The sequence below is a fragment of the Squalius cephalus genome, assembly GCF_949319135.1.
Source record: "Squalius cephalus genome assembly, chromosome: 20".
Taxonomy (NCBI): domain Eukaryota; kingdom Metazoa; phylum Chordata; class Actinopteri; order Cypriniformes; family Leuciscidae; genus Squalius; species Squalius cephalus.
Genome location: NC_137141.1, coordinates 30765254 through 30777636, shown reverse-complemented (window position 1 = coordinate 30777636; position 12383 = coordinate 30765254). Strand labels below are relative to the sequence as shown.

Genomic DNA, 12383 nt, shown 5'->3' with positions numbered 1-12383 from the left:
TCCTCATTTAAGTACATTACTGTAAACTATTCCCTGGTTTCACAGACGAGGCTTAAGCTAGTCTCAGACTAAAGTGCATGTTTGAGGAGCTTTAACTGAAAGCAACTTGCACTGATATATCTTAAAATATGTCACTGTTTTGTCTCGAGATGCACAGCAGTAATATTTTTAAGTTTATAAAAGCTAATCCTAATTGAACTAAGGCTGTCTGTGAAACCAGGCCTATATTTACTCTGATAATCAACAATATGCCACAGATTTCTATTGAACCCAGAACAATCAGTTCACGTCACTTCAGAACGAGCAAGATTTCAATAGCTTGCAATCTGTTGAACGAGACAATTCAATAACCATGACAGTGTTTTACATGAATGTGTCATTTATGTACATCTTTTTTATTATTAAAGTTGGCTTTTAAGAAACATTTCACAAAAATATACAAAAGAATGTCTTTACAAATGATATTTACATTGATAAGAAAATCATATTATGCATCTCTTTCAATCAGAGTGATACATTGAAGGAGAGAAAATCTTCACGACGATCAAATCAAATGAAAACAAAAAAAAACTGATTCCTAATCAAAATGATTGTGATGTTAAAAAGGCTTCAGCAGCAAGATGAACAGTGATTTCAGATAAGACAGCATTGAAACAAACTCTTTTCATTCATTTTCTGAGGGATTGCATCACCAATTTTTTTTTTTTCTTTTAAACTTTGATCTCAGACACGAAAGACGAAGCATACGGTTCATTCCTACTCACACAAACAGACATCTCAAGTTCACTAATCGAGCTAAAGCCGCTACATATGAGGTTAGGAGTGTATCTACTGTTAAGGGAGATCAGACCACGTTCAAGATCAACATTAAAAGACCACTGGACAACCACAGTGAGCAGGTCAAGTATACAGTGCATAGAATGCTTTGGCATGCTGACATCCTAGAATATAACGCCAGTGTTACATTCAGGGAGAAGGCCACAGGAGATCTATTAAACCTCAAAGAGAATCACCAAACTAAACCAACATTAAGAAACACAACACTCAATATCAAATGAGAATCTCCAACAAAAAACACCACACCTAAATGTAAATGAACAAAAAAAAAAAATTATGAAAAAACACTCGACGGGAAGTTTAAGGCTAATCGTACTTTTGCTTGCTACAAGTTCTTTTTCATTTGGAAGAAAATCTCATAAACATTGACAATTACGTTCTGCATCTTGTAGCTCAAGATTTTCTTTTAAAGAAATGAATAAAACCATGAGGGGTAAACACTTACACATCTGACAGATCTTTTACTGTACGTTGGGTCTTGTTGGGACACAATGGCCCAACTATCATTCAAAAACGGTTGAGTTCAGGTGTGGGTGAACATGCATCCGGTCACAGAGCAGTCATGTGACCCGTGACCCCATCAGCTGGGGGACCGCATCATGTTTCGAGACCGCATGCCCTCAGTGAGGAGTGTGGACACACCGCCATACAAACAGGCTATAGAACAAACACAGAGAAAATTTAACTTTATGAATGGGAAAGTTTCCAATAACAGTGTTGTAACAACATTAATAACACTCCTTTTATTACAGCTATCAGGAATACTTGATTCTGATTAGTTCATGTTCATGATAGATAGATAGATAGATAGATAGATAGATAGATAGATAGATAGATAGATAGATAGATAGATAGATAGATAGATAGATAGATAGATAGATAGATAGATAGATAGATAGATAGATAGATAGATAGATAGATAGATAGATGGATAGATAGGTGGATAGATAGATAGATAGATAGATAGATAGATAGATAGATAGATAGATAGATAGATAGATAGATAGATAGATAGATAGATAGATAGATAGATAGGTGGATAGGTGAATAGATAGGTGGATAGATAGATAGATAGATAGATAGATAGATAGATAGATAGATAGATAGATAGATAGATAGATAGATAGATAGATAGATAGATAGATAGATAGATAGATAGATAGATAGATAGATAGATAGATAGATAGATAGATAGATAGATAGATAGGTTCATTTATTCATTTAAAGTTTCACTTTGCATTAGCACATATTCCAAAAATGTCATTTTGGATCCTAATTTTGCCTGGGTCAGTCATGTGTCTTTCTGAAATAATTATATACATGCACTACCATTCAAAAGTTTGGGGTCAGTGAGATTTTTTATAAAATACTTTTATATCATTTACATATTACACAGTTTTGAGTCAACAGAATAAAATGTGTTAATGGTTTTGTAAAAAGTGAAACTAAACTGACAACTTGGATTGGATCCTGCAACTGTAACACAGAGAATCAAACACTGCATCTGTCTCTATATGCTGATTTTAAAGAGGAAGAATGATAAAGTACAGCAAGATGGGTGCCTGTGAGGAACATAATGAAAGCACAACTGAACACACACCTCCTATCATCGCCTCCAGCACTGACGACGAAGCGATCCCCACTGGTGAAGCGGATGTTGGTCAGGTGGGCCGAGTGGCCCAGAAAACGCTTGTGTTTGGCCTGAGGAAACATATTCTAGTGAGACATTTTGCTATTTTATCCTTGAAAAGGCTGAAATACAGTGCTATACATAAGTTTAGACACCCATGCTAAAGTTGACTAAAAAGGAGGAATAAATATGCATAGCACTGTATGTGCAGCACAGGTCAGAAGAGTGGATGAGGGAACATTTTATTTGAATATATAACAAGTATGGGTATATAATAATAATAAAAAAGATTTTACAATCCAATTATACAGCTGAACTTTGGTTGTTGTGAGAATGTTTTGATCTGTTTTGGTAAAACTGTCACATCCAGCCCTTTTTACGGTCTTGTGATGTGCTGTCACACGCCATGACATGCCATATACAATATGCAGAGACAGCAAAAGTTACTCTGTGGTTTATATTTATCTGTAGGAAACAGCACTATTGACCCTTGTGAAAAAGAAATACACTTTAGCATACTTACTAAATAAATAAAAATAAATAAAATAATAAAACGTTTTCAGGCACTTACTGCATGTTTTTTTACAATTAAATTTATTTTAAATGCAATTAGCTGAACTTAAGAGTGCTTTTCTGGCCCACTTTAGTAGGACGTAAGTACATCTTTATATGTAATTTCAGAATTCTATTGTCTTTGAAATATGGTTAAAGTGTACTGTTGAATATGGACAAGCAACTATAGTAAACTAAAAATGTAATTTAATGGCAATTTTATTTAAATTTGTATGTCGTGTATTTAAAGATATTTGTAAATACACATCTGTAATGAAGTTGCAACTGAGTAAATTTAAAATAGATTTAAAATAAGATTTAAAAATTGAAATCAAATACTTTACATGTGCTTTTGAATGTTAGTCAACGCATCACAATAAGTGTACTTCTTTAAAGCACAATAGATTATTAAAACAATGCATTCTAAAGTAAAAATTATAAATTGACATTACAAAGTGCATTTTTTAAACGTATAGACTACTTAAGTGTGTTAAGAAAAATACAGTAGTCATGAAAGTTTACACTCTTTAAGTACACTTAAGTTGTGTTTTATTTCATTAATACTATAATGCAAGTACACTTTAAAAAATACTTTTAAGATATGAAGTACAAAACAAGTGCACATTCAAAATAATTAAGAGCACTTCGTTTTCACAACGGGACTGAAGTCAGGTCCATTTTGGGACAATCAAAGCACATCTTTGTCTTTCTTACTGTCGTATCGTTGAGTGACTTCTGTCACTTTACAGAAATAGATAATCGCAGAAACTGTAATCATAACCATAAATTTCAACAGTTTCACATGTATAACACTTACTTCATATGCGAAGATTTGCCATAAAAACAAACAAAAAAGATTTGCCGTTTACTTTGAAGTCTTAAAGGAGACATGCTCTTTAAATCAGAGGTTCACAAACAAAGGTGGAACGTGGCCATTTATTTATTAATTATGACTGCTTTTCATATAAAAATCGTACTAACATTATAAGTGGACCTCAGGGAACACTACAAAATAAAGAAATGCTTTAAATCAAATTTGCATTGTGTATACTCAAATATGGCACTTGAATTTTCCTGACGCTTCTCAACAGCATCAGTCCCCATCCACTTTCCTTCCAATCAACCAATCAGATTTAAGGGACAAGTTTACAGTTAGACTTCTTTTACAGGTTAGGTGCTTCTCCATCAGTGTTATTCACCTATCATATTATTTAGGTATAATTCAGGGTGGAGTTAGGTTTTGGGGTATGGATAGGATTAGGACTACATTTTCAGACAGGAATATTGATCCAGGAACATGTCTTACTTGGCCAAATCACAGCTACCAATCACCTTGCATCACAAAAAATTGCATGTGAAACAACATTTTTCCAGTAAAAAAAAACAAAACAAAAAAAGTATACTTACAAATTTCTCTGGACAGGGAAAGTCGAACAGCTTTACCATTCCAAAGTCATCGCCTGTCACGATGTTGAGGCCGGAGTGAGACACACAAGCGCAGGTTACGTCTGCCTTATCTGTGTTCCTGGACCAGATCCCCACCACCTCATCCCCGAGGACACTACACAGACACCCAAGCACAGTTGACTTCATTTCTGTTTTATGGGATGCCAGCAGTGCTGGAACCACCAACTGTTACCAAGCAGGTCTATAATAAAGGTGCACCAGGCAGCAAAACAAGAAATGTAGCTTGAGTAACTAAACTAATTAGAGGCAATGCAGCAATCACAGACTTTCCTGTCTGGACAGGATTAGATTCATCAGAGGACCCGAGTTAGCTGAAAACTGTAGGTCATTTGCTGTGTAATTTTTAACCAATCATGTGAAGAAAAACACATACATGATCAATTTAACCTTAATAAAATCACAGAAATGTATCTAACCTGTCAGGTAAAAAAAAAAAAAAAGACATTTTCAGAAAATGGAAAAAACTTTTAACATATTTAAAATCTGTTGTCAAAGTTGATATTGTGGCTTTATATAAGGCCAGACACTTGTACGAATCATTATATTATTTACATTTTACCGAAACTAAGCTCAAATGGAGTTACAAGGTCTTTGCCCAGTGAATATCAGATATAGTATGTACACTGTAAAATCTAATTAGTTAGACTTGTTTAAAGGAACACGCCGACTTTTTGGGATTTAAGCTTATTCACCGTATCCCCCAGAGTTAGATAAGGCCATACATACCCTTCTAGCACCCACCGCTAGCCTAGCTTAGCACAAAGACTGGAGGTAAATGGCTCCAGCTAGCATACTGCTCCCAATAAGAGACGAAATAACGCCAACATTTTCCTATTTACATGTTGTGATTTGTATAGTCACAGCGTGTACAAATAACTAGGTCACATGAGACACAGCCATCTTCTAACCGTATACATACTGGGATCTATATTCTCAGAAGGCGAAGCACTGCTACTTGGGACCGATTGCCTTAAAAATACTAAGTTAAATAGGCATAGTAAGTTGTACTGACAAAAGCTCAGTATAGTTCACTAACACGAGAGTTCTAGTAACTAAAAACGAATTGTAGAGAGATAATTTACTTTAAATAAAATGTAATTGTTACCATTGTTGTGTTTTGCATGCTGAATGTTGAAGTCTGTGTGTGACTCAAGAATGGTCAATTGCAAGATAGTCAAAAAAATATAGAGGGATTATATCAACCCAATTAAAAGTTTCAAAAGGTGTTTATGACATAAGTGTTAGAAATAAATTTTGAAAAATCATTATCCAACATGAAAAATAAACTAGTCAATGATTTAGTTATGCCACCTTTTAAAAGCAACCTATTTATTACTGATTACTGATCACCCTAACGGTGAGTTCAAACAAACACATTTTAGGAAAATTAACATCAATTTATGAACTCAGCTCATGTGATGTTTTTTGTTTTTTTAATTTTCAGTTGTATTGACAATTTAACATTCGAGATGATTGCCCCACTTCAAAAACTTTTTTTCTTTCCTTGACAAAATGACACTCAAACCAATCAATTTGTCTTAACTTTGGTTTTCTGAGTAAACAAGGCAAAGTATGTGAATAGTACAGATTACTAGATTTTTATAATTCAATTAAGATATTAAGGAAAGTTAAATAAAAAGTGTTTGTTAGAAGAACTATTGGATTTGACAGTGTATGGAATTAAACACACCATGTTTGTTCATTTGGCCAGAGGAGAAGTGTGGGTGCGTTGCAGCGTTACCTTGTCCATGTGGCCCAGGTTATTCTGTCGATCACTGCTTGCTCAGTGACTTGCTTCCCAGAAGGCACCTCATAGACTACACGTTTATAAGCACCAGTAGACAACTGTAGAGAACAACACATGCAGACAGTGATCTAAAGCTGTGAGAAACAGCATAGAGAATGTCATTACAACACCAACACGGTTTCTAAATGGAGAAGAGGAACCTTATTTGTGTAAAGGATAGTTTAGGGCAGGGATTCCCAAACATTTTTGTCCCATTTAACCGAAATTGCTTACTTGAAGTACCACCTGAGATTTTAAGTTAATATTTCCAATACTTTAACAACACATTCACATGTGCACAGTTCTCTGATTTTGGTTAACGGTCACAGGTCACACAGGTAAACAAATACAATATTTGCAAAACAAAAACATATAATATATATTTTAAGTAAGTGTTTTACTTTGATTTTAGTAAGAGATTTATTTTACATTTTATGATTTCATTAATTATTACATTTTCATTGTTTTATTTTCATAACAGTGTGAACAGCAGAGACCACATGGAATCTGATCTTTTTGAATCTGATTTGCTTCCATATGTGGTCCTAAATCAGACACAGGTCTGAAGTTTCGCAATCGAAAAGTTTCGCAAAAGTCGTATCGGAATTCATGTGACTGTACCGTCACTCTAGATCAACTTTCATGAGTCACTCCGATTTCACACACCGGTAGTTCTTTAGTCACTCAGTGAATATGGAAGACGGCAGTGAAGTTAGTCAGTGGAGGGACGGTGAGCTGTTACACTCATAAGTATTAAGGTGACAGCTCTATTCAAGCAAAACTGCATGAGGAAAACGTTGCTCTTTTCCTCTTCATCATTGCCTGCACACTAATTCACTGACTTCAGCGGCACATCACCTTATAAATGAACGCTTAAACACTGACTTCAGTAATTCTGTGTTTACTTCAATATGACAGCGTGCTGCGTGCCATCTTTGTTATTGTTCTTTTGTGTATATGGGTCAGTTTAGGATCGTGACCTTCACACTCAAATCTGATATTGGCCACATTTAAAAGCTAATGTGAACAGCCAAACAAAAAAACAAAAAAAATCTGATCAGAGCAATAAATCAGAATTGACCATTAAGGCTTGCAGTGTGAACGTAGCCTATAGTTCAGCTAATTGCATTTAATATAAATGTAAACTACAATACATTTTCCTTTATTGCAATTAACAAGCAATCAAGTGTCCAAATCATTACATTCAGTTTGCACTCAAGTATATATTTTTTTATTTTATATTATTTCTGTAATCAGTACTCTTTTTTTTTTTTTTTTTTTTTTTAAAGTATGCTAAAGTGAATGTCTTTTTCACAAGTGGCAATCAGGCAAATATCATTATTTTGCTCAGATTCTCTCCCCCACACACACACACACACACACACAAACAGCGCAACATACTGTACCTGCACATAGCAGCTGTCCGCAGAAAAGTCCATCTGCATGACGAAGCTAGGGATGTCCCTACAGCAGTTGACGCGGTTGAGCTGCGGTCCTAAAGTCAGGTCATAAAAATCCACAGCGTTCTCACTGGAACCCACAGCCAGGTAGCGCGAGTCTGGACTGAACCTGAAGGAAAAGAAACTATAGTTGTTGCAATGGACCACATTAATGGTAGAATTAAGCCCAGAGTATACATTCTGCGACAGCCCGCACACCGTCCACAAGTAGCCCAATTTCTGAGGGTGTGCATACGACAGCGCATGTGCGAGTGACTTGAGCGCTTGAAAACAAAGTTCACTAGATAGTGCGCATGTGCTGAATGCGTCTTTCCATGCTCACGGCCAAAGAAGTACACTTTGAAAGGCCATGCTCTCAACTGTGCACGAGAGGAACGTGGAAAATGAAGTATACCCGAGGCTTCAAATAGCATTTACCTATGGAAGCTTGTTTCTGCCTCAGAGTAAAAGTAATTTTAGTATCTCATAAAATTTTAAGTGGAAAATGGATTTAATTATTTGTAATGGCTTGGATTATTATGCATGTTTACTATATAAAATAATAGATAAGTCTCACCTGATATCTTGTATGGCAGAGCGTCGATCTCTCTTCTTCCCCCAGATCTTGAGTGAGGTGACGAGGAGGATGATGAACTCTCCGTTCTTCATGCCGATGGCCACCATGTCGCCCTCTGGGTTGTAGCTGACCGTGCGCGCAGGATGACCGAGGTTCACTTTATTGAGCATCTTCTGTTTTTCCATACGAGAAAGCATTTGAATAAGTATGTATCTCAGAAAGAATTACTGACTATGCACAGGCATTATATAATATACCCTCTCTGAAATGTCCCAGAGGCGCACAGTGCCGTCCTCGGCAGCAGACAGGAAGACGTCTCGCGTGGGATGAGCTCCAACACCCCAGATAGGACCGTCCATGTGGCCGTTAACCAGGATGTTACAGGCTGCATTCTTCTCACCAACCTCAATGATCTCAGCATTTCGAGTGCCTACGAGAATCTTCCCCTAAAGAATCAAGCAAGAGGACACAGGGTACCGTACTGTAACTGGTGGAGTCACACTATTCATGAGGAAAAAGCTTATTAACCAGCATTATCTTTCTGATGAAGGTGGTTGTAGAAGGCTAGTTGGTTATAAATGGCCATATAAATGTCATTTTATTTCTTTTGTTTCCACTTTCTTAAGACAAATTCAAAATCTCAATGGAATCTCATTTGCAATGTTTTTTTTTAATCTTTTTTTTATATATTATTCATCCATCCATCCATCCATCCATCCATCCATCCATCCATCCATCCATCCATCCATCCATCCATCCATCCATCTATCTATCTATCTATCTATCTATCTATCTATCTATCTATCTATCTTTCTATCCATCCATCTATCAACTGTTTAAAAGTTTGGGGTCTGTAAAAAATTTTTTAAATGTTTTTGAAAGAAGTCTCTTATTCTCATCAAGGCTGCATGTATTACTTACACAGTAATATTGTGCAATATTATTACAATTTAAAATAACTGTTTTCTAATTTAATATATTTTTAATGTAATTTATGTGATGCAAAGCTGAGTTTTCAGCATCATTACTCCAGTCTTCAGTGTCACATGATTCTTCAGAAATCATTCTAATATAATGATTTGATGCTCAAGAAACATTTATGATTATTATTTTGAAAAAAGTTGCTGATTCTTTGATTAATAGAAAGTTAAAAAGAACGGCATTTATTTGATATATACATTTTTTGCAAGATAAACGTCTTTACTGTCATGTTTGATTTGTTTAATGTGCTCTTGCTGAATAATTATAAAGGTATTATAGTTTTATAAGTATTAACTGCTTTAAAAAAAATCTTACTGACCCCGAACAATCAATCAATCGATCAATCGATCGATCGATCAATCAATCAGTAAGTCAATCAATCAATCAATCAATCAATCAATCAATCAGTAAGTCTATCAATCAATCAATCAATCAGTAAGTCTATCTATCTATCTATCTATCTATCTATCTATCTATCTATCTAATATAAAAAATCGTGGGTGAGTTGCTGAGTTATTAATAACATATGCACACCAGCATCCCATACAAGGCATAATTCAGGGGAGTAAATCGTTTTAAAACACAAGAGATCAAACATTTGTAAATCAATCAATAAATAAGAAAAAAGTGGGTCCACACTATTACAAAACACATCTGTAAAACTTCTTAATGACTGCTGACCAACATGTGCTATCAGAGGTCCAGTAGTGTCCATCCTCTAGTCTATAATGTATTGATTTTGCATAAGCGCTGTACCTTGCCCCTGCAGACAGAGCGGACACAGTCTATGATCTGGCCCGTCTCCAGCCTGAAGGCTCTGCATCTCTTCAACTCCTGATCCCACAGTTTCAGCGCACCTCCCTCCTTAGACCTGCAGAGGGCAGCCCACACAAATATCACCATTTACTACAGATCCTTTTCAGAACTTTCATGCAAATTCAGAAAACAAAATACCTTAGGTATAGATAGTTGTAAAGGTCAAGCCACTTACGGTCGTTCTTTGCCTCCCGTCACAATGAGCCCGTCACGTAATGTGGTGTACATGGTGAACACAGGTCCAGTGTGAGCCTTAGCAACGATTCTCACTAGAATGTGTTCCTTCCACACACACACATCTCCACTAATGGTACCTGTAAATGTCAAGTTATTCTGAAAAGAAAACAAACCTGCACTAATCTAGTGACCTCTAAGAGAACAACAGCACAAACATGGCAAAGCACAGCATTTTCACATCCTTTTACACTGAATCTTTAAAAGTGTGAAATGTGATTTTTTTTTTGTTAAATATAATCATAAACAAGTTTTTTAATTACTTCTTGACTTAACACCTTGTCCATTTAAGCTCTGACACACAAGTGCACAAACAAATGCACAAATGCACACGTATGCATGTATGTATACATAAATACCTACTCACACACATTCCCACATTCAGTTAAAGTTATAGTTCACCGAAAAAAATAAAAACAGTTACTGTTTGGGGTGAGTAACTTTTAGTTTTCTTTTTTTTTTTTTTTTAAAGAAATTAATGGTTTTATTCAGCAAGGATGCTTCAACAGTAAATGAGCTGTCAGTAATTCCAGCCTTATTTCCTGTTCCTGTTGTAACAAATTTGCATAAATGCCAGCCTATGGTCTTTATTGGCTGCCCGCAACGTCTATTACCCACATTCAAACAGTGTAGTTGTTGCTTAGGACTGGAAGAGTTTGATTCGGTTTTATTTCGACATGTCGAGAAGATGTTTTTTTGATGTTGACATGATGTTTTTTGAGCTGAAAATGCATCTTGTACTGTAAAACCGACGCCAACATTACTGTTCATATCACTCAGTATACAAGTGCTGAGGAAGCCTCCGGAGCTGAAATACAGATATGGTAATGGACGAATAGTTTCCGACACGCGCTGTAAATGGTAGACCAATCACAACAGACTGGGCCGTCTGACCAATCAGAGCAGAGTAGACGGAAAGGAGGCTGAATCTTTCTTTTGATCTTGATCTTTTTTTGATTCTTTCCTTTTCCTTTAATCCACCCTTATCGGGCTTATGCTACTCTGAACAATGCCTGAACTTCGTATTTTGAGCACTTCTTGCGTTGTTTTTGCCTCTTCACGATGACTCGCTTAATTTAGTCCTAAATTGTAAGTCACTTTGGACAAAAGCGCCTGCTAAATGACTAAATGTAAATGGATGGATGTAAACCTATTGTAAATGACCTCAAAAACAAAATTAGGAATCTTTAAAATAGCATAATAGGGGCACTTCAAGCAGCACAACTGTTTTCAGCATTGATAGTAATAAACAACAGAAATATTTCACAATATTACTGTTTTTACATTTTTTATCAAATAAAAGGCAGCAAATAAAAGGTGAGAAACTTTTTTCAAAAACAAATCTTACCGACCCCAAACTTTTCAATGGTAGTGCTTATTTTTGGAGTTTGACGGCATCTATTCCCATTTGCTTTCATTTTATTGAAAGCATTCTGCAAAATCTCATTTTGTATTGGTTTGGAACACCATGATATTTTTAATTCTGGGTGAACTACACCTTAATCTCTCCCTCCCTAAAAACAATTACGAGTAGAGTTGAACATCATGTAGAAACAGAAGAATACTTACAGCTCCAAATGCCACAGAAAGCATGGTCTGCATACGGGCGTCCTCAATGGAGCTCAGCACTCCTTTATTACTGAGCAGGGCCTTGCCGGCCAGCGTCCAGAAGCGCACATGTTTAATCCCCACTGACACGAACTGAGTGTCCGAATCGGGTCGAAACTCTGCCACAAAGATCCGCTGGGTGTGACCGGCCCGACTAGCTACTTTGGCACCTTCAAAAAGAATTTCAAACAGGTAACAAACTTGATATAAAACCCCATGAATGCACACAGAATGCTGTGGGTTGGTTGGTCTGTACCTTCCTGCCACTTCCAGATGGTGAGTGTGTGTTGGGGGTCCAGACCCACAGAAAGCAGCAGTTTACCGGTGGCACTAAAGCTTACAGAGCAAACGCCCCGAGAATGATGGCAGCGCAGCACAGAGAGGGTCTGTTTGTTCATGGCTTCCCACACGTGGATAGAAGGAGACGTGGCTGCAAATACAGGGAGAATCTATTTA

General features: G+C 36.3%; 1 protein-coding gene across 1 annotated transcript in view; it reads right to left on the bottom strand.

The window, feature by feature from the left end:
* Positions 1 to 365: 365 nt before the first annotated feature.
* eml5 (EMAP like 5) overlaps positions 366 to 12383 on the bottom strand; it is a 103106-nt gene continuing 91088 nt past the window's right edge. The window contains exons 33-43 of the mRNA XM_079852459.1: positions 12184 to 12357; positions 11889 to 12097; positions 10261 to 10418; positions 10026 to 10140; positions 8546 to 8734; positions 8289 to 8461; positions 7679 to 7841; positions 6228 to 6331; positions 4427 to 4580; positions 2438 to 2538; positions 366 to 1494 (exon numbers count right to left, since the gene is read on the bottom strand). Coding sequence (XP_079708585.1) covers positions 1458 to 1494; positions 2438 to 2538; positions 4427 to 4580; positions 6228 to 6331; positions 7679 to 7841; positions 8289 to 8461; positions 8546 to 8734; positions 10026 to 10140; positions 10261 to 10418; positions 11889 to 12097; positions 12184 to 12357 — 1577 coding nt within the window. The 3' untranslated portion in view covers positions 366 to 1457. The remainder of the gene's footprint in view (positions 1495 to 2437; positions 2539 to 4426; positions 4581 to 6227; positions 6332 to 7678; positions 7842 to 8288; positions 8462 to 8545; positions 8735 to 10025; positions 10141 to 10260; positions 10419 to 11888; positions 12098 to 12183; positions 12358 to 12383) is intronic.